The following is a 17,073-nucleotide window of genomic DNA, read 5'->3' as shown; positions in this document are numbered from 1 at the left end:
GGTATTAGAGTCATGTCCTAACTCAATTGTGTCAATAGATTGGTAAATCCTTAAATGTCCAACTTTTGGAAAGGAGTCGAGCCTTGAGCCTCCTTGAAGGCATAGTAAAAAATGACTAAGACTAAAAAAAAGAAAAATGAGTCGAGCCTCAATTAAGGGCGTACTCAATTAAGGGCGTAATTTGTTTGAGAGGAGCCTCAATTAAGGGCGTACTTTGTTAGAGGGGAGGTGTTGGATAATGAAAGTATGAAAGTCCCATATCGACTAATGCTCAAAGTGAACAATATCATACCACTGTGGAAAGTCCAAGTATGAAAGTCCCACCTCGGCTAATGCCCAAAGTAGATAATATCAACCCAATTAATTGTAATTGTTTAAAAATTAAAATACTAATATTTATGGAAGTAGTTAAAATTACCATCAAACCAATTTTTATTTTCTAGCACATAGTAAGTAATAGAATTGAGAGTCAACGTCTAATATAGTATTTATTATTTTATCCATCGAGTTATTTCAATAATAATGTTGTAGCAAATTATTAACATTTTATGGATGCAATTATAATGCTAATTTAATCCAATTAATGTTTTTGGATATCAATTTGATTTTTGTTCGGCAGGCTTAGTTATTATCGTTGATTTGTTAGGTTGTAAGTCTGCTACAATAATAATAATAATTATTATTATTATTGTAATTTAAAGTGGTCCCATACTTTATCACCATTAATTATTAGCATTTATATAGGCAAGGAAATATTGAAGATAGATAACAATAATGACTTATTCACAGTTACCTCAGGGACGACACATAGAATTTCTATTAAAAATATAACAGTAAAAGTGAACCCATCCACAAAACATTCTTGTTTTTATTTATTTTCATGATAAAGACGATATATAAATAAGAAAAAAAAATTATAAATACGATATAAAATTATTTAAATTCATTTATATATCTTTTCAATATTATAATTATTTATTTAGATACAAAATAATTCCAAAAGGAAAATGGTATTTAATTGGTATGTTACAGTCTCATCCCCAACCTTTTACGGCAAAGTTTAGCTGACGAGCTGGAACCGTGATTCTCCAGAAATGGAGACTTTCACTTACTTCGCGTGTGGCCTAATTCTCTTTCCGCTGCTCATTGGTGGCTTTCCATCTTTCTGAAAAACCAGCCCTAACCGGTAAGTTTATGCTTTAAATTCTGCATTCATTTTCGTTTCACTACCAAACATCTTTCACGCATTTTGATTCTGCAACGATTTTCTTTTTCCCACTTGTTTCAGACCCTTCTCCTTTTGGATCTGCGACTTCAACACTTTCTTCATCGTTCTTACGTGCTCGAACACCTATTCTTGTCCAAATATGGCAAAAATGTCGCTCTTCCTTCTCTGCAACTGCGATTGTTGAACGAATTCCCTCTTTTAGTATTTTCCAATTCTGGCTCGAATCATTCGATTGTTCACTGGTTAATTCAGGTTCTTACTGCTCGTTATCACGAAATGGAAATTTCTCTAAGTGGAACGAACTGTTTTATCTGAACTTTTTCTTCTTTTTTTTCTTCTTTTTCTCAGTGTTTTCCTCTCAGAAACAAGGCTATTTAGAGTTTTGAGTAGATTAGAATGGCGAAGGAGAAAATCCAGATCAGGAAGATCGATAACGCGACGGCGAGGCAGGTCACCTTCTCTAAGCGCCGGAGGGGACTTTTTAAGAAAGCCAAAGAGCTATCCGTTTTATGCGATGCTGATGTTGCCCTTATTATCTTCTCCACCACCGGGAAGCTGTTTGAGTACTCCAGCTCAAGGTTTCACTCCTCTCTTTTATTACAGAAACCTAAACTTCAATCGGCCTTTTACGATTTTTGAGTTTTCCTGCGTTTTCTGAACTCCTTTGATTCCATTTTCGAAGTTAAGTGATACTAAAAATGGCGAGAACGAACCGTGACAGAAATGATGAACAAAGTGTTGATAAGATCGTATGTATTGGCTTACAACAATCTAACGGAAAAATGAAGATAGAAGAAAATATTCATCAGCTCGATGAAGGAAATAGAGCACTCTTGTAAAGTAGTGCCTCATAAAATTTGTCCTAAACAAACAACAAACAGAAAAACGGAATAAAATGTGAGATCCCATGTCTGTTGGAGAGGCGAAAGAAATATTATTTATGAAGACGTGGATAACTCTCTATAGTAGATTATTATGCTGTTAAAAACCTTTAGATTTAGCCCGAAATGAAAAACTCAAAGAGAATAGTATCTTGCTACTGTTAGGCTTGGGCTGTTCAAAAAATCTATAAATCACACTTCAAAGCTCGCCCTCTCATCAGAAATAAGAATTATGGCGACTGAACTTGCGAGCCACTCAATAATAACTTGCTGCGGTCTATTATACTTAACTCTAGCTGTTTATGTTCATTAATATTGTCTCTAATCTTATAAATTGTAGTGATAAACATGGATTCATTATCATTGATTTCTTCATACTTTAGTCTCTTCCTGGCTCTTTGAGCTTAACTCTAGCTGTTTATGTGGATTCACTGATTATTATCTGTATTTGACTTTCTGTAGTATGAAGGGAATTATAGAAAGACATAACTTGCACTCTAAGAACCTCCAGAAATTGGAACAACCATCCCTTGAACTTCAGGTTTGGCGTCTTCTTTCCCTCTAGGGATTTAAATGGCATGTCTTCATCAATAATCATTTTTATAACTATTACCTAACGATAAAATCAATATTATTGTATGGACTGGACGCCGAATAACATCGCTCATAATTTTGGCATTTCAAAACCGGAAACAACCTTATTTTCTTGAAGACCACAAATCATCGTGAAAGCTTTTTTTTTTTTTTTTTTTTTTTTTTACATTGATTTTTATGTTCTAAAAAAATAGAAACATATTTAAATTTAGTTTCTAAAGCAAGCAGCACTAAACTGTAGAAAATTGTTTGGAACTAATAGCCGTTAGTCCTATCCATCTGGTACAGTTTTTCTCTTTGGAACTCTTTTATGTTTGAGGTACAGAGTTTTTAATTCATTTCCTTTTTAGAGCTAAACTTATTTTAATATCATTATTAACATTTGTATCTTCTCCCCCCATATTTTTTAAATTTAATAACCGTGTTCGAATTTGAGATGATGATTCTGAAATTTTAATATCATTATTAACAATACAGATCTTGTTCTTAGTAAATGCACTCAAATCAATATTCAAAAGGAGAGATGCGAGTTGATTATATTTTTAACTTGGGGACTTGGATGTTTATAACCCAATAATGGCTCCCTTCCTCTAGTTTGCTGAAATATTGTTTATACTGTCAACGGTTTCAGCTCGTTGAAAACAGCAATTACACTCGATTAAACAAGGAAATTGCAGAGAAAACTCATCAGCTAAGGTATCTATTTTTTTAGACGAGAAGTTGTTTGTTTATTATTTGTTTTCATACTACATATTTAGATGTGATGTTATGAATCTCATACTTCAAGAGAAAGATTAGATGTTGAGCTATACTCATGTTGGTTGATCTTATGGTTAGGAAGGAAATCTATTCATTTTTACCCACTTAGATTAGCAAGTCATTTTTACACTCCAAACTCAATTGCGTGTTGCAATTTGAACATACTTTGTATGCTTGATTTTGTAGTTAGGTTTACGTTTGTGATTAGGTTTGGGCTCTTTTATTTGTTTGATTTTCTGGTTTGGTTCGAGTATTTTCTTGATTANTATATTGTTCTCTTTGAGCTTCCCCTTTCAGGCTTTTCCTCGATTTTTAAAATGTTTCACAGGCAATTTTCAAATTAGTTTTGAGGCATTAATTACAACCCTTGTACAAGTTCAAGGGTTTAAATGGATGAAATTAAAAGTTCAAGAATTAAAAACAAGTCACTCACTTGATGAAAAAGAGAAGAAGTTGAACTTTCGTAATCCTTAAATGTACAAGGGAAATTGCAAATATTTTTTTTATAATGTGCAAGTGGTAGTCAGATAATAACGGTCCCTTCAGGCGAAATTTTCTATTACACAAACACACTGCTAGAGAAATCCAAGCACATACACAAACACGATTAAACATGTTGACAATTTAGGCAAATGAGGGGCGAAGAGCTGCAAACGTTGAATATTGATGAACTGCAGCAGCTAGAGAAGTCACTGGAGTTTGGATTGAGCCGTGTAATGGAGAAAAAGGTATTTTCCTTCTCTTCACGGTTCATAACAAAATCCCCTTTTCTTCTAACGTACAGTTTCTTGTGTCCCAGGGCGAAAAGATCATGAAGGAGATCACTGATCTTCAAAGAAAGGTCAAGTACCATCTTCCAATAATAAGGCTATTGGGCAAAGGACCCATATTAGTAGAATCTATTGCGACCTTCCTATAATACTTGATAATGTCGCGTATTTAATTTAAACCATAATCATAAATGTTAGCTATTTTTAAAATAATTTTATAATAAACCGTTCATGTCCAGTATGTATGCATGAGAAATTTAATTTATTATAATTAAATAAAGTGAAGCTAAGCTCAAAGTTTTATGTGCAAGCAGTCGGCCGAGCTGGTGGAAGAGAATAAGCGACTGAAAAAACAAGTAAGAAAAATCCTTTTCGCAGCATTGTAAATTGTATCATTTAAAGCTGTTTGCGACTTACAGCCGGTGATGTGCAGGCGGAGAAAATGGATGGTGTGAGGAACTTCGGCGTAGAGCCCGAGATTTTGTTGGTGGAAGATGGCCAGTCCTCGAACTCAGTCACTGAAGCTTGTGTCACCAACTCCAATGGCCCGGCTCAAGATCTGGAAAGCTCAGACACATCTCTGAAGCTAGGGTAACTTCATTCTCAATGTCTTCAAATTGATTTAAATTATTTTCTAGTAATGTGTTCATTAGACTGGTCAAGTTTTAGGTGATTGAGTGGTCATTTATCCAATGGATGCAGGCTGGCATATTCCGGGTAATGGTGATAGAACAGGAAGATGAACAGTCACTGTAGCTAGCAAAAGGCAGTTTATAAACATAATTATATACCCTAAATTTTGGGTTAGTTGAGTAATATAACCCATCTAAATCTTAATCAACCAATTCATGAGGTTGCATTTTCCAGAATTCAGTGTGCACCGTTTAGCGAATCAAGTTAGTGAGCAACTGGGCTTGATGAAGCCTTGGTGTGTAGGTGAACCACTTGTAATTTTCTGGGGGTAAGGATTTAATGGATGCTTGTAACGATTGAGTGTTGACGGTGACATGTTGCCCTTGTTTTGTAAAGCAGACTCGTAATTTTAGTTTGAATCAACGACAGTTGTCTGTACTCTTGAACAGCTTAGTGCGATAATATTGCTTTCCCCATTATAGTAATACGAATTTTAAACGAGTTAGGGTCCAAGTTTAGCTCTTTGAATTTTGTATTTTCACCTAAGGACCTAAGGTTCGGACAATTTCGTCCTCCCCCGCACACCCAAGGTACATCTTGCACCTATTGGCCGCCTAGAAAAAGGCTGGCCGAACTTAAATGGGATATGATAGCTTCTTTATGGTCTAATGTGATGATAAACGGCTGCCGCGACCTTCTCTTGGATACTTGAAGTACAATACTGGTATTTACAATCTTTACTTTTAAGGATCCCTCGAATATTGATGGATCGATAGTTACTTTTTAATTGATGGTTACAATTATAGTGACAGTTACGTTTATCTCTTACTTTTGTGTATCATATACAATTATAGTGACAGTTAAGTTTATCTCTTACTTTTAATTGATGTTTTACTGGATTCCGCTTCTTGGGTTACTAATTGGTGGAATACTGGTCAATCCGCACTAAAAGAAAGGTTCAGTCCAAATCGAGTGCTCCATTTAGTGGATAATACACTAATATACCAAATAGCATTTCAAATATTAACGATGGAGTGTTCACTCGGTTTAACTCTTAATTTCTTTTTAACGAAATTTAACTCAAAATTAATTATTCTTATAGTAAAAGAAAAAGTAAACATGAAGCTTTGATGATATGTGGAACATCATCACCAAATATTTGCTTTGATCCAAAGCCATTTCTTTTCTTTGCCATTGATTAGAAATTCACGTCCTTGTAATAATTAATTATTACAAATGGGAAATATCTAACTTTTGTAATTAATGCAGGCTTCGCAAATGGGGTCTCATCAATTCTTTCACTTCTTAAATGAGTTTAATTTGCATATGCGCCTACAAATTTTAGAAGAATATAAATATTTTTTTTAACAAAATATGTTCTAATCTTACTTTTGTTTTTCTTAAAAATTATACTATATCACCTCCAATAAATAAATAAATAAATAAATAAATAAATAAATAAATATATATATATATATATACAGATAAAGTTCAATAATATATGGTATTAGCGATTCAAAAAAATTTAACCTTTTGATCGAGATTACCTATCTGAAAGAAGTTGAGTCATGCACAAGGTTAGCATGCAAAATACATATTAAAAATAACATACGTTGGATGACCAAAGTCCCACGTCTGTTAATTTAGGGAATGATCATGAGTATATAATAAGGAATATTCCCTCAATTGATACGAGACATTTTGGGGAAACCCATAGCAAAACCACAAGAATTTATGCTCAAAGTAGAGAATATCATACTATGGTAGAGAGTCGTGTTCGTCTAACATGGTATAGTATGCCCTAAACTTAGTCGTGTCAATAAAGACTCCAAAAGAAAAGGAGTCACACTGGGCAACAACCAAAATGGCCCACTCATTCACGTTCATAATAATAGTTACCAAATCTCGAGATGAGTCTTTTCTTAGTTCCTACGTAGGGAGCTTTGTAAACCCGCGTTCAAAGCTGTTGAAACTTTCTCATCATCCGAATTCGAAAGACAATCTACCATTGTCTTTAGAATCTACTCGAGCACCGCTCAATTATTCAAGTCCATTTCCCTCCATACTCAACAAGCGGGATATACTCTTTGTTGAAGAATTTGCAATGCTTCAATTTTCGAACACTGCTGCATAAAATAATTTGCAAAGCTTGATTGGTGTAGCGTGAAGATCCAATCGCATTGCTCGCGATCGTAGAAGAAGAGAAGAGGTTACACAAATCGGAGTGGAACTGTTTCAATAATTGCAGTCATTGTCGAAAGCCGATTGTCGGTGCTCACAGTAGCGATATAGATGAATCCAATGAAGTGGACCATCAAGCAGAGGCAGAGGTAGCAACGAGTCAAATCTATAATTCACTACGTGATTCTCTGATTAAGGTGTACGACAATTTTTAATTCGCCTTACCCACCGATTATCCGCTTGGACCCTCTTTGAAAACGACCCCCCTTCTCTCCAATCAATTCATCTGCGAGCTGTACAGATGTCCATGTGTGTGAATCAGATGCTTTTACTCTCATCTGCCCTACTACTCCCTCTCATTCTCTTATAACCCATTTCCATTTCAATCAAACCTCTCATCTCCTTCATTTCAATCCATTTCTGCTTGGGTTCGTGTTTTCGCTCGTCTCCCAGATCTGTGGTGATTTCGAGTTTTGTTGATGGTTTTGGTTATGGGACTCAATTTTCAGTCCAACAGAGCTGGAGCTCTTGCTGGTGTTTTTGTGCTGCTTGTTCCAGTTTTTCTACCGGGTTTGTTTAGCCCTTTGGGGCATGCTTCTCCTTCCACGTTCTCGGTATATCTTTGCCTCTGTTCCTTTTCTTTTTCCGTTTTGTTTGCTTGAAGGGCTTGAACATTTGATCTTCTGAGTCTTGTTTGTGAAATTATTTACTTGATGTTTTGATTTTTGAAGGGTTTCCGTAAAGAGAAACATTTTTCATTTTGGAACTGTGAAGGCAAACTTCAGTGGCCTTTTCATTTATAGTATGTGGGTATGAATGTTTGGTTCATAATTAGTTTAGTTTTAGTTGAATGGTACTCCATTAGGTCAGTATAAGTTAACTCTGGTTGAACCTAACCTGATTAGCATGGTTTGGATGTAAAGGAATGGTTAGTTTTAATCTCTATTTGTTCAACTTTTCCCCAGTGTTGACTAGTGGGTGGATTATGCACTACACTTGGGCTGTTTATGAGTTCTTAAGGCAATACTTGATGACTTAATTGGGTAATCTCTTGTAGGAATGGAACACTCCAAAGCCCAGGCACTCGCGTCTGCTGAAGAGTGCTTTACAACGCCGAAGTGTGGGTAAAAGTTGATTGATCATATTATTAAAGTTGTTTTAGTCTCCAACTATGTTCTTTTATGAATGAGAATCTCATATTGTTAAATTCTATTTCTATAACAGTCAAAACTGGATCAGTCTGATTTATGGGCTCCTTTGGCTGATGAAGGATGGAAGCCTTGTGTTGCTTCAAAAGCTTCCTGTAAGTCTGAGTTGTAGATCTTAGAAACTTCCCATGATCATCGATGTATTGAGCTTGATTCTGGATTAGTACTCGTACTTTCAAATACCCAAATTTAGTTTATCTTCTACTATTCGTTTGAAGTTAATTTTTCACCAATTTTTTTAAATGATAGTCCCTAAATTTGGACATTTGAAAGTGCAAGAACTAAATTTGAATGAAATCCAAACGACCAAAATGATATTTTATCATTAAAACATATTACTTGCTGAATTACTGATCTTTTTCATGTCTGGTTTATGTCCTGCAGCAGTACCATGGAAGAGTGAAGGATATATCCAGGTGTTTCTTGATGGAGGGCTGAACCAACAAAGAATGGGAGTATGTGTGGGTTCATTAAGCGTGTGCGAGTTCATTTTGTTGATGATATCGTTTTCAAGTTTAAAACACTTACTTGATCCACATGCAGATATGTGATGCAGTAGCTGTTGCAAAAATTCTAAATGCAACCCTTGTGATTCCCTACCTTGAGACTAATCCTGTCTGGAAAGATTCAAGGTACTTAGAAACTTCGCTCTTTGTGATATTATATACGAAAAAGTTATCACGAGATTTGTTTTCACTTATCCTTTATTTTTTGGTATCTGCAGTTCTTTCATGGATATATTTGATGTAGACCACTTTATTAATGTGTTGAAGGATGACATTTCTATAGTTAAAGAACTGCCAGCTGAATTTTCTTGGAGTACTAGGGAATATTATGCTACAGCCATTCGGGCTACTCGAGTCAAAACAGCTCCTGTTCATGCCTCAGCCAACTGGTATCTTGAAAATGTCTTACCGGTACTACAGAGGTTGGTATCGAAGTATATCCGTTCTGATCTTGTAGGAGCATGTGTACTTGTTTTATGTTCTTTCTCCAAATCAATTATTCAGCTATGGCTTGGTTGAAATTTGTTATATATTGGTTTTACATTAGTTTTTTTGTATTAATGATTCAGCTACGGTATCGCTGCCATTGCACCCTTTTCACACCGTCTAACGTTTGAGAACTTGCCTGATGAGATACAAAGGCTGCGCTGTAAGGTCAACTTTCAAGCATTATTTTTTGTTCCTCATATCCGAGCACTAGGAGACGCTCTCATCGGTCGGCTGCGGTATCCTTCGAATAAGAGTGGAGCAAAGGAGGCTAACCACCCAAGTATGACCACTGTTGCAAATGATCAAGGTCCATTGAAGTTTGTTGTTCTACACCTTCGATTCGACAAGGTATAGCCACTCCCTTTGGACTTCCCTCAAGGTCTTAAAACGCGTATGCTAGGGAGAGGTTTCCACAGTGTGTCTGTTTAAAGTTTCTAGCGGCTGATTTCTGTATGTTTGCCCTGAAGGACATGGCAGCTCATTCAGCCTGTGATTTTGGCGGGGGGAAAGCTGAAAAACTTGCTTTAGCCAAATATCGTCAAGTGCTCTGGCAGGGAAGGGTCCTTAACTCTCAGTTCACGGACGAGGAGTTGCGGAGTCAGGGGCGTTGCCCATTAACACCTGAAGAGATTGGTCTGCTGTTGGCTGCTTCGGGTTTTGACAACAATACTCGTCTATATCTGGCCTCCCACAAGGTAGTTTCCTTCTCTGTATACAAATAAACCAACTAAGCTTGCTTATCTTTGGTTTGAAAGTGAAATTACTTCCATTACTTGCAACTATAAAGTGCAAAACAACATGGTTTTTCAGGTATATGGTGGGGAAGCTAGGATTTCGACTTTGCGGAGTCTTTTTCCATTAATGGAAGACAAGAAGAGTCTCACTTCTGGAAGTGAACTAGCCCAAATCAAAGGAAAGGCTTCTTTGCTAGCTGCGGTTGATTACTATGTAAGCCTGCACAGTGACATTTTTATCTCGGCTTCTCCTGGAAATATGCATAATGCAATGGTGAGTTAAATTCTAGTTGATCCATATTTTGTCAAATCTTTCTGAACAAAATCTGTGCATTTTATACTAACACTTCCTGCAAGTTATGTATCTATTAAAACGATGATCATTCTTCTACTTGTTCTCGATATTTAACAGGTGGGTCATCGCACGTACGAGAACTTGAAGACCATACGACCAAACATGGCATTGTCGGGACAGCTTTTCATGAACAAAAGCATCATTTGGTCAGACTTTCAGCAGGCTATTGTTGAAGGCCACAAAAACAGACTAGGACAAATAAGGTTGAGAAAGCCAAAGCAGTCAATATACACATATCCAGCTCCTGATTGTGTTTGCCACAATTGAAATGATGTTCTTATTCCACTTTCTATCACTAAAACAGACCATGCGTAACGGTGTAATACTATTTGTAGTAGCGGTCCTTCTTTATATATGGTATTATCAATCGGAAGTTCCTCTCCTGTCATCCTCATCATATGATGTTTCTAAAAACCAGGGCGAGGAACTATCTTAGTTTTGTAAAGATGTGTAGTATGCTATTCTCTTTGATTATCGACAAATTATCTCAATGTAACGAGTTACTCCTGTATAAAGAATTGTTTATGCAAATTACATAATCTTCGGTACAGATTTTTGTTTGGTTCGTCTCAAAAGATGGATAAGAGTTATTTTCTTATCCATTGGGGAAGGAAAAGAGACAGAAAAGAACAACGAATCTATGGTCCACTAATAAGCAAATAATGGAACATGTAAGAAGAGTTACAGGGGGACAGAAACCTTGAAACAAATTTGAACACTAGCTCTTTAAGTAAAAATAAAGTTGAGCCTGTTCTAATCACTTGTTCGTACAAAACAGTAGGATCCCATACTACGTTAAATTAAAGACGGTTGGTGCTTATACAGAGAATTTGTACAGATCAAAGCGATTTTGAGGCAAAAGAATTGTACTGACCGAAGGAGTTAGCTACTGGTTGCAGTCAGCAGGCGCGGCTAACAGTTGAGCTCTCTAAAGGGCGATCTTGCATCAGCCGAGACTTCAGATCTTTTCATTGAAGGAGAATTCACGTTCTCTTTCAGCTCAATGCTCTGACATTCATTAGCACAAGGGAGGAGCAGCATTATCTTCTCCAGAAGGACCATCAATTCTCTGTCTGAATTCGAAAACTCGCTGATATTATTGCCTAAGCCCCCAATGATACCCACCAAGTTTTCCTTTTCTGAAGACAACTTCATCACGTCTTCCATCAAATTACCTTTCTCACTCCTGAGCTCATCGATTAATACATCTGAATATCTTAGCTTTGTCTTCAATTCATCAGTCAGTTTCTTCATTTCAGTCTCTTTTGCTTCCAAGTCTGCTTCAATCTTCATTGCTTTATCTCTTGCATGACTCAATGATGCTTCCTGCAGCTCCAGCTTCTGCTGTATAACGCGAACATTATCCTCAAGTTTCACAATCATCAGTTTCTTCTCTTCAGTTTCAAGAACAGCCAAAGATTCAGCAGCATTAATCTTCTCCCATAACTGGTGGACGATAGCAATTTCTGCTTGCTTTTCATTAATCTCTGATGAAAAAGATATCAAAGAGCTGTTGAATTGCTGCTCCAGTGAATGTACTAGCTGCATGAGTTTATCTATTCTTTGGTTTTTCTTTTCTACCATCTGGATTAGTTTCTCCTTCTCAAGCTCAAACATACTCTCAGCACCAAGATGAGATAGCAATGCTACTTCAAGTTCTCGTCTCAGTGAATCTTGCTCCAGACACTCAACTTCATTTTGGAGTTGCTCTAACATCTCATCCTTCTCTCTTATAGTCTGAAGAAAGCTATCCCTCATCGATTCAACGGAAGTTGCTGATTCCGCTCCTGACAAAGCAGTGGCCTCCAGTTCTAGTATTTCAAGCCCTTGCTCTAGCAGCATAACTTGTTGCTCGAGGTTTTCAATCCTCTTGTCTTTCTCATTTAATTTTTGAATAAGGCTATCTTTCTCTTGCTTAACGTTCTCTCCTTCATGGATTTCTTCAAGAAGTGAGGCTTCCAACTTTCTTCGTATGCTATGATTTTCCTCAAGATCAACTTGTAATTGTTCAGCTACAGATCTCCACATATGCACTTCAAATTCAATTTGGTTTCCTTCACATATCTTATCATCCAGTTCGGCATTTGCTTCTTCCAAGGTATTACATGCTTCCTGAAGTTTATCCATTGCATCACATTCTATTTGCAACACTTGTTCTTCCAGTAGAAGATAATCCCTGGACGATTCTTCAAGTATTTCCATAGCCTGATCAAGCTCTTTCAGCTTTAATTTGTACTGCTCCTCAATTAGCTCCATTGATCGATCTCGAACATAAATAGATTCTTTTTCAGCAAGTTCAGCATTTGCCTTGCCCAAGGCATTGCAAACTTCAAGTTTTTCTTCTGCATCATGTTTCATTTGCAAATATTGCTCCTCTAAGTAAAGCTGACACCTAGCTGATTCCTCGAGCAATTCCTTGTAGCTATCTATTTCTTTCTGCATTAGCTGAAGCTGTTCCTCAAAAAGATCCAAGGATTCTACTCTAATCATCAAAGACGCCACCTTGTCACGTTCCTCTTCAATGTCTTTGTTGGCCTTTGCCAAAGCCGCATTCTGCACCTCCACCTGCTTCATCAATAAACATATTTTCTCTTCTCTATCCTTGTCATGCATGTAAACTTCAGCCACTTCTTTCGCCAGCTTAACTTGAGCCTCCGATATTCCCTGATTTAATACAAGTACCATGGCAGAAAACTCATCATTTTGTAACTTCAACTGCAATGCTGAAGAATAATGACTTTCCAACGTTGCTTCAAGATCCTTTATTGCTGCTTCTTTTCTGCATAGCTCAGATTTGTAATCGTTCAAGTTACTCAAAACTTCTTCCATTTGAGACGTCCATTCAACTTCTTTAGCCCTTAGATTTGCAGTACATTCACCATGGGCAGTTTCCAAGCTTTGCATCTTCTTTTGCAATTCTCTGAAAGAAGGCGAACACCCATCTACTTGAATTTGTTCCTCCTGGAGTTCTTTAATGGCTATCCGCAACTCCTGATTTTCTTCCTCCAGCTTTCGTGTTTGATATTCACGTTCCTTGAGAAATGAATCTTTTGTTCCTAATGAACTTCTTAAAGTAGCTATTTCTTTATCCCTCTGAGCAGTCATCTCATCCAGCTGCGTTTTTGCACGTTCACACTCATCAAGAACATTATCAAACCGTGTTTCAAAATCAGTAACTTGAATCTGTAAATATTTTCGTCGACTCTCTTCGTGAGCAAGGGATTGGTGGCACATTTCTAACCTGCTATTAAGATCTTTTGAGATTAACATTTGAGAATCTAGCCTTGTCTGCAGGGAAGAGATCTCATCAAGCAGGGTACCTTTTTCCAGCTCCCACTCTTTTTTGTTCGCCTTGAATTGATCTCGAACCTTCTCATGTGCCTCTTCCAGATGTTTAAAGTGCTCTGTCTTCCATTTCAACTGATCTTTAAGCTCTGCAATTTCATTGTTTAAATCAATTAGTATATCATCTCTTTCTCCCCCCTCATTCTGTACAAGTCGTTCTTCAGCTTCTGAACACTTTCTTTGCCAAAGCAAGAGATTCTCTTTGAGGCCTCGAATTTCTTCTCCATATTGACATATCTTCTGCTCTTGAAGCATGCATTTCTCATTCGTGCTATCCAAAGCCGATAGCAGCCTGCTCATTTCTTCTTTCAAGTTTTCAAAGTTCTCGTTGGCATCAGCTCGAAGCTTATCATTCACAGAACCAAGATGCTTTACAGCAGACTCTCTTTCAACCAAACTTCGTTCAACTTCCTCCAAACGTTTCTTCTCCTTGGATAATTCTTCCGCCTTTTCATTTACCTCTTCAGCTAGCTTCTCAATTTTCAAATTCGCCTCCTGTAACTTTGCAAACTGCTCGCTATTAACTCTTTTCAAATGCTCAGATAACTCTCCCTTCATCTTACATTCTGCCCTAAGCTTCTCTATATCAGCTTTTGCTTCATCCAGTTCTTCAAGAATCCCTTCCATATTCCTTAGTTCTAAATCTGAAATGTGCAAAGGAACAAGAATAGAAACGAGTGAATATTAGAACAAATGCGGACAGGGCATTCGCATTCACTGGGAGCATTGAAATTTCTTTCGAAACTCCACAAACTAATACAACAATCTTAGGAAACCCTAATGAAGAAAACGCAAGTAGGCTTTGAATGTTATTCTGTATCTTCTATGACTAATTAAACCTCAGATTCAGATAAAACGAACAGAAAAATGAAATCCAGATGGTTGCTTGAATATTACCTAACACATTCAGTTTTGTGGATTTTCTTTCTGTTTTTTTCACGACCAATTTACTCAGTAGCAAACAAAAGCTGCGTTCCATAAATAATCCGATCCGATACCATACTAGTCTATCAAAAGCTCTGACAGGCAATGTCAATTGAAAAGTTATCTCCGGGATTCTAAAAACACTAAGAAAAGACGTACATAATTTGGGGAAGTACATTCCAGAAAACTAGGGCATTTATAAAGTTCCTCCCAGGAAATTAATGAATTATGAACAAACACATCCCTAGTTTAACCGGAAAATGTGATGACCCAATCCTGTTCCTCATCATTAACCTAGACGAATTAATATCGAGTATATTCGCGCAAAATTAACTCAGATTACAAATTACAAAAGAAAGTTTCAAAATCTTCCGAGGAACAGAAAATATTCAAAAAGAAAACCAGATCCAATCTACTTTTTTTTTTAACATAGTCGCCCAGAAGATCCGATTAACGAGCAAACAAGAACATACAAAAAAAAAAAAAAAAAAAAATAAAAAAAAAAAAAANTTTTCAAGTTTAATTGCATAGAACAGCGAAGAAACTAGGAACCGCAACATTCCACGAATGCTCAACATTCCAAATTCTCAAAAACAAAACAAGAAACGGAGCAACGTACCAGACATAATAAAATATCTGGCGCTGGATTTAGATTCAGCGCTAGAACCGTTGGAATTTTCTGGCTATTGTGACGAACAGGAAGAAGCAAGTTAGAAATGATGAAAAGATGAGAGAGAGAGTTTGTTTTTCAAGTAGCCGTTAAAAGAAGCTTTTCCAGATTTAAATTAGAATGCGTAGACGGAGATGGGCGACGAAGTTACCGAGCCATATTAAACTAGCCGTTGCTTGCAATTATATTGGGCCGAAAAAATTGCAGATGGGATTCAGCCCAATTCAAATAATTCCGATTTGTCAATCCAACTTTCAGTTTGGGCCTAAAGCCCATAATAATATTTCACCAATTTTCCGCGTTACTGTATGATTTTTTTTTTTTTTTTTAATTTTTAAAATAGGCGCCTTAGAAGGATTTATTTGAAGAGTATTGCCAAATCTCAGGTGAGTGTCAGAATAAAATATTATTTATAAGGGTGTGAAAATCTCTTTGAGATTAACGTTGATACGCATGGACTAAAACAGACAAATATCTACTAGCAGTGATCTTAGGCGGCTACAAAATACATAGAGATGAGTTGTTAAAACCATGAGGCTAACGACGATACGTAACGAGCTAAAACAAATAATATTTACTAGCGGTGGGCTTTGACTATTACAAATGATATTAGAGTAAGGTTCCGAACGGTGTACCAGCGAGTACGTTAGGCCCCCAAGGAGATGGATTGTGAGATTTCACATTGGTTGGAGAGAGGAACGAACCATTTTTTATGAGTGTTTTTAAAAACCTTGTAGAGAAGCTCGAAAGGAAAAGACAAAAGAAGTTAATATACAAGTTTTAAAAACCTTGTGTAGAAATTTAAAAAAAAAAAAGACCAAAGATGATAATATCTACTGACGATGGACTTGGACGGTTATACATTAAATATTTGAATTAATTCACTTACAAATATTATAAGAAATAATATTTATACCTATATTTAAAATAATATACAAATTGTAAATGTATAATATTTAGACCCTTCCATGATTTGAAGGAGACAAAAAGATGAAAAGCTTTGACAAAATACAGTGGTAAAGTGACGTACATAATTATAATGTGGAAAATAAATTTATTATTTTATTATTTTATTATTTTATTATTAAAAAAACAAAAAGAAGATATTCAACATTGGATGCTGATTGGTGAAAATAATTATTAACTTTAATTTCTCTTTCATCTAAGACTTTTTTATTTAATTATTATTTTTTATTTTGGAACATAATTTATAAAAAAAATATTTTGATAAAAATTGAGATTCTCAACACTTTTAATAATAATATTATTTCAATTAAAAAAAGTAATTTTATTTAATTAATAATTGACTTATACTATTTAATTTTTTTAGATTATTATATTTCAATTTGCATACTTTATATTTATTATACCAAAAAAAAAAAAAACTCACATAAAATAATGTTTTTAATTAGTTTGTTATAATTTATTGGCTACAATATTAATTATTTAAAACTAATTATTGGCATGTAGTCGCAATATCATGATGTAATTTTAAAAGGGATAATATTTAATTAATTTAAAAAGAGGTTAAAAAGTTTGAAGCCTTCCCTTTATACATTATTAAACTTAAAAAAAAAAAAAAAAAAATCATTTTTCGATTAAATAAAATAACTCATCTATTAATTTTTAAGAATTTTTACAAAAAGTTTTAAAAATTTTAATTACAGTTTTTTTCCTATAATTTTAAAATAATTATTTTAAACTATTTTTTTATTATTATTATTGGTATTAGAATTTTCAATAGAATAAAAATGGTAAAAAAAACATTTAAAATTCTAGCTATTTATATATAAAAA

At 35.5% G+C, this 17,073-nt stretch overlaps 3 protein-coding genes across 4 annotated transcripts; 2 read left to right on the top strand and 1 right to left on the bottom strand.

Annotated features, from left to right (window-relative positions):
- The first annotated feature begins 1,043 nt into the window (after nucleotides 1-1,043).
- On the top strand, nucleotides 1,044-5,327 carry LOC111781322 (MADS-box protein JOINTLESS-like). Its single transcript, XM_023661852.1, has 10 exons — nucleotides 1,044-1,186; nucleotides 1,289-1,480; nucleotides 1,577-1,806; nucleotides 2,572-2,650; nucleotides 3,335-3,399; nucleotides 4,091-4,190; nucleotides 4,262-4,303; nucleotides 4,547-4,588; nucleotides 4,666-4,823; nucleotides 4,935-5,327. Exons 3-10 carry the CDS (start codon nucleotides 1,625-1,627, stop codon nucleotides 4,951-4,953), a joined length of 687 nt encoding a protein of 228 aa, XP_023517620.1. The 5' UTR covers nucleotides 1,044-1,186; nucleotides 1,289-1,480; nucleotides 1,577-1,624; the 3' UTR covers nucleotides 4,954-5,327.
- A 2,019-nt stretch (nucleotides 5,328-7,346) lies between these two features.
- Nucleotides 7,347-10,869, top strand: LOC111781321 (O-fucosyltransferase 39-like). Of its 2 annotated transcripts, none has more exons than XM_023661850.1 (10): nucleotides 7,347-7,660; nucleotides 8,104-8,166; nucleotides 8,271-8,349; nucleotides 8,642-8,709; nucleotides 8,798-8,886; nucleotides 8,979-9,182; nucleotides 9,330-9,597; nucleotides 9,717-9,944; nucleotides 10,060-10,257; nucleotides 10,396-10,869. In XM_023661850.1, the coding sequence occupies exons 1-10, from the start codon at nucleotides 7,526-7,528 to the stop codon at nucleotides 10,603-10,605; spliced, it is 1,542 nt and encodes a 513-aa protein (XP_023517618.1). In that variant the 5' UTR covers nucleotides 7,347-7,525; the 3' UTR covers nucleotides 10,606-10,869. The 2 variants fall into 2 exon arrangements, with proteins under 2 accessions (XP_023517618.1, XP_023517617.1); XM_023661849.1 differs by having other exon boundaries at nucleotides 7,349-7,660; nucleotides 8,639-8,709.
- Nucleotides 10,828-15,352, bottom strand: LOC111781320 (uncharacterized protein At4g38062-like). Its single transcript, XM_023661848.1, has 2 exons — nucleotides 15,227-15,352; nucleotides 10,828-14,327 (listed from the first exon to the last, which is right to left on the bottom strand). Exons 1-2 carry the CDS (start codon nucleotides 15,231-15,233, stop codon nucleotides 11,251-11,253), a joined length of 3,084 nt encoding a protein of 1,027 aa, XP_023517616.1. The 5' UTR covers nucleotides 15,234-15,352; the 3' UTR covers nucleotides 10,828-11,250.
- Between the last annotated feature and the right edge of the window lie 1,721 nt (nucleotides 15,353-17,073).

The sequence above is a fragment of the Cucurbita pepo genome, chromosome LG19 (genome assembly GCF_002806865.2).
Source record: "Cucurbita pepo subsp. pepo cultivar mu-cu-16 chromosome LG19, ASM280686v2, whole genome shotgun sequence".
NCBI lineage: Eukaryota > Viridiplantae > Streptophyta > Magnoliopsida > Cucurbitales > Cucurbitaceae > Cucurbita > Cucurbita pepo.
This window is presented reverse-complemented; position numbering and strand designations above follow the sequence as displayed.

Bases quoted from the DNA above. Each gene is read 5' to 3' on its own strand.
- LOC111781321 (XM_023661849.1), top strand. From the start codon at position 7,526: ATGGTTTTGGTTATGGGACTCAATTTTCAGTCCAACAGAGCTGGAGCT. The intron at 7,661-8,103 runs GTATATCTTTGC...AATCTCTTGTAG, and splicing joins CTTCTCCTTCCACGTTCTCG to GAATGGAACACTCCAAAGCC. The intron at 9,945-10,059 runs GTAGTTTCCTTC...ATGGTTTTTCAG, and splicing joins TATATCTGGCCTCCCACAAG to GTATATGGTGGGGAAGCTAG.
- LOC111781322 (XM_023661852.1), top strand. From the start codon at position 1,625: ATGGCGAAGGAGAAAATCCAGATCAGGAAGATCGATAACGCGACGGCG. The intron at 1,807-2,571 runs GTTTCACTCCTC...GACTTTCTGTAG, and splicing joins TTTGAGTACTCCAGCTCAAG to TATGAAGGGAATTATAGAAA. The intron at 4,304-4,546 runs GTCAAGTACCAT...ATGTGCAAGCAG, and splicing joins TCACTGATCTTCAAAGAAAG to TCGGCCGAGCTGGTGGAAGA.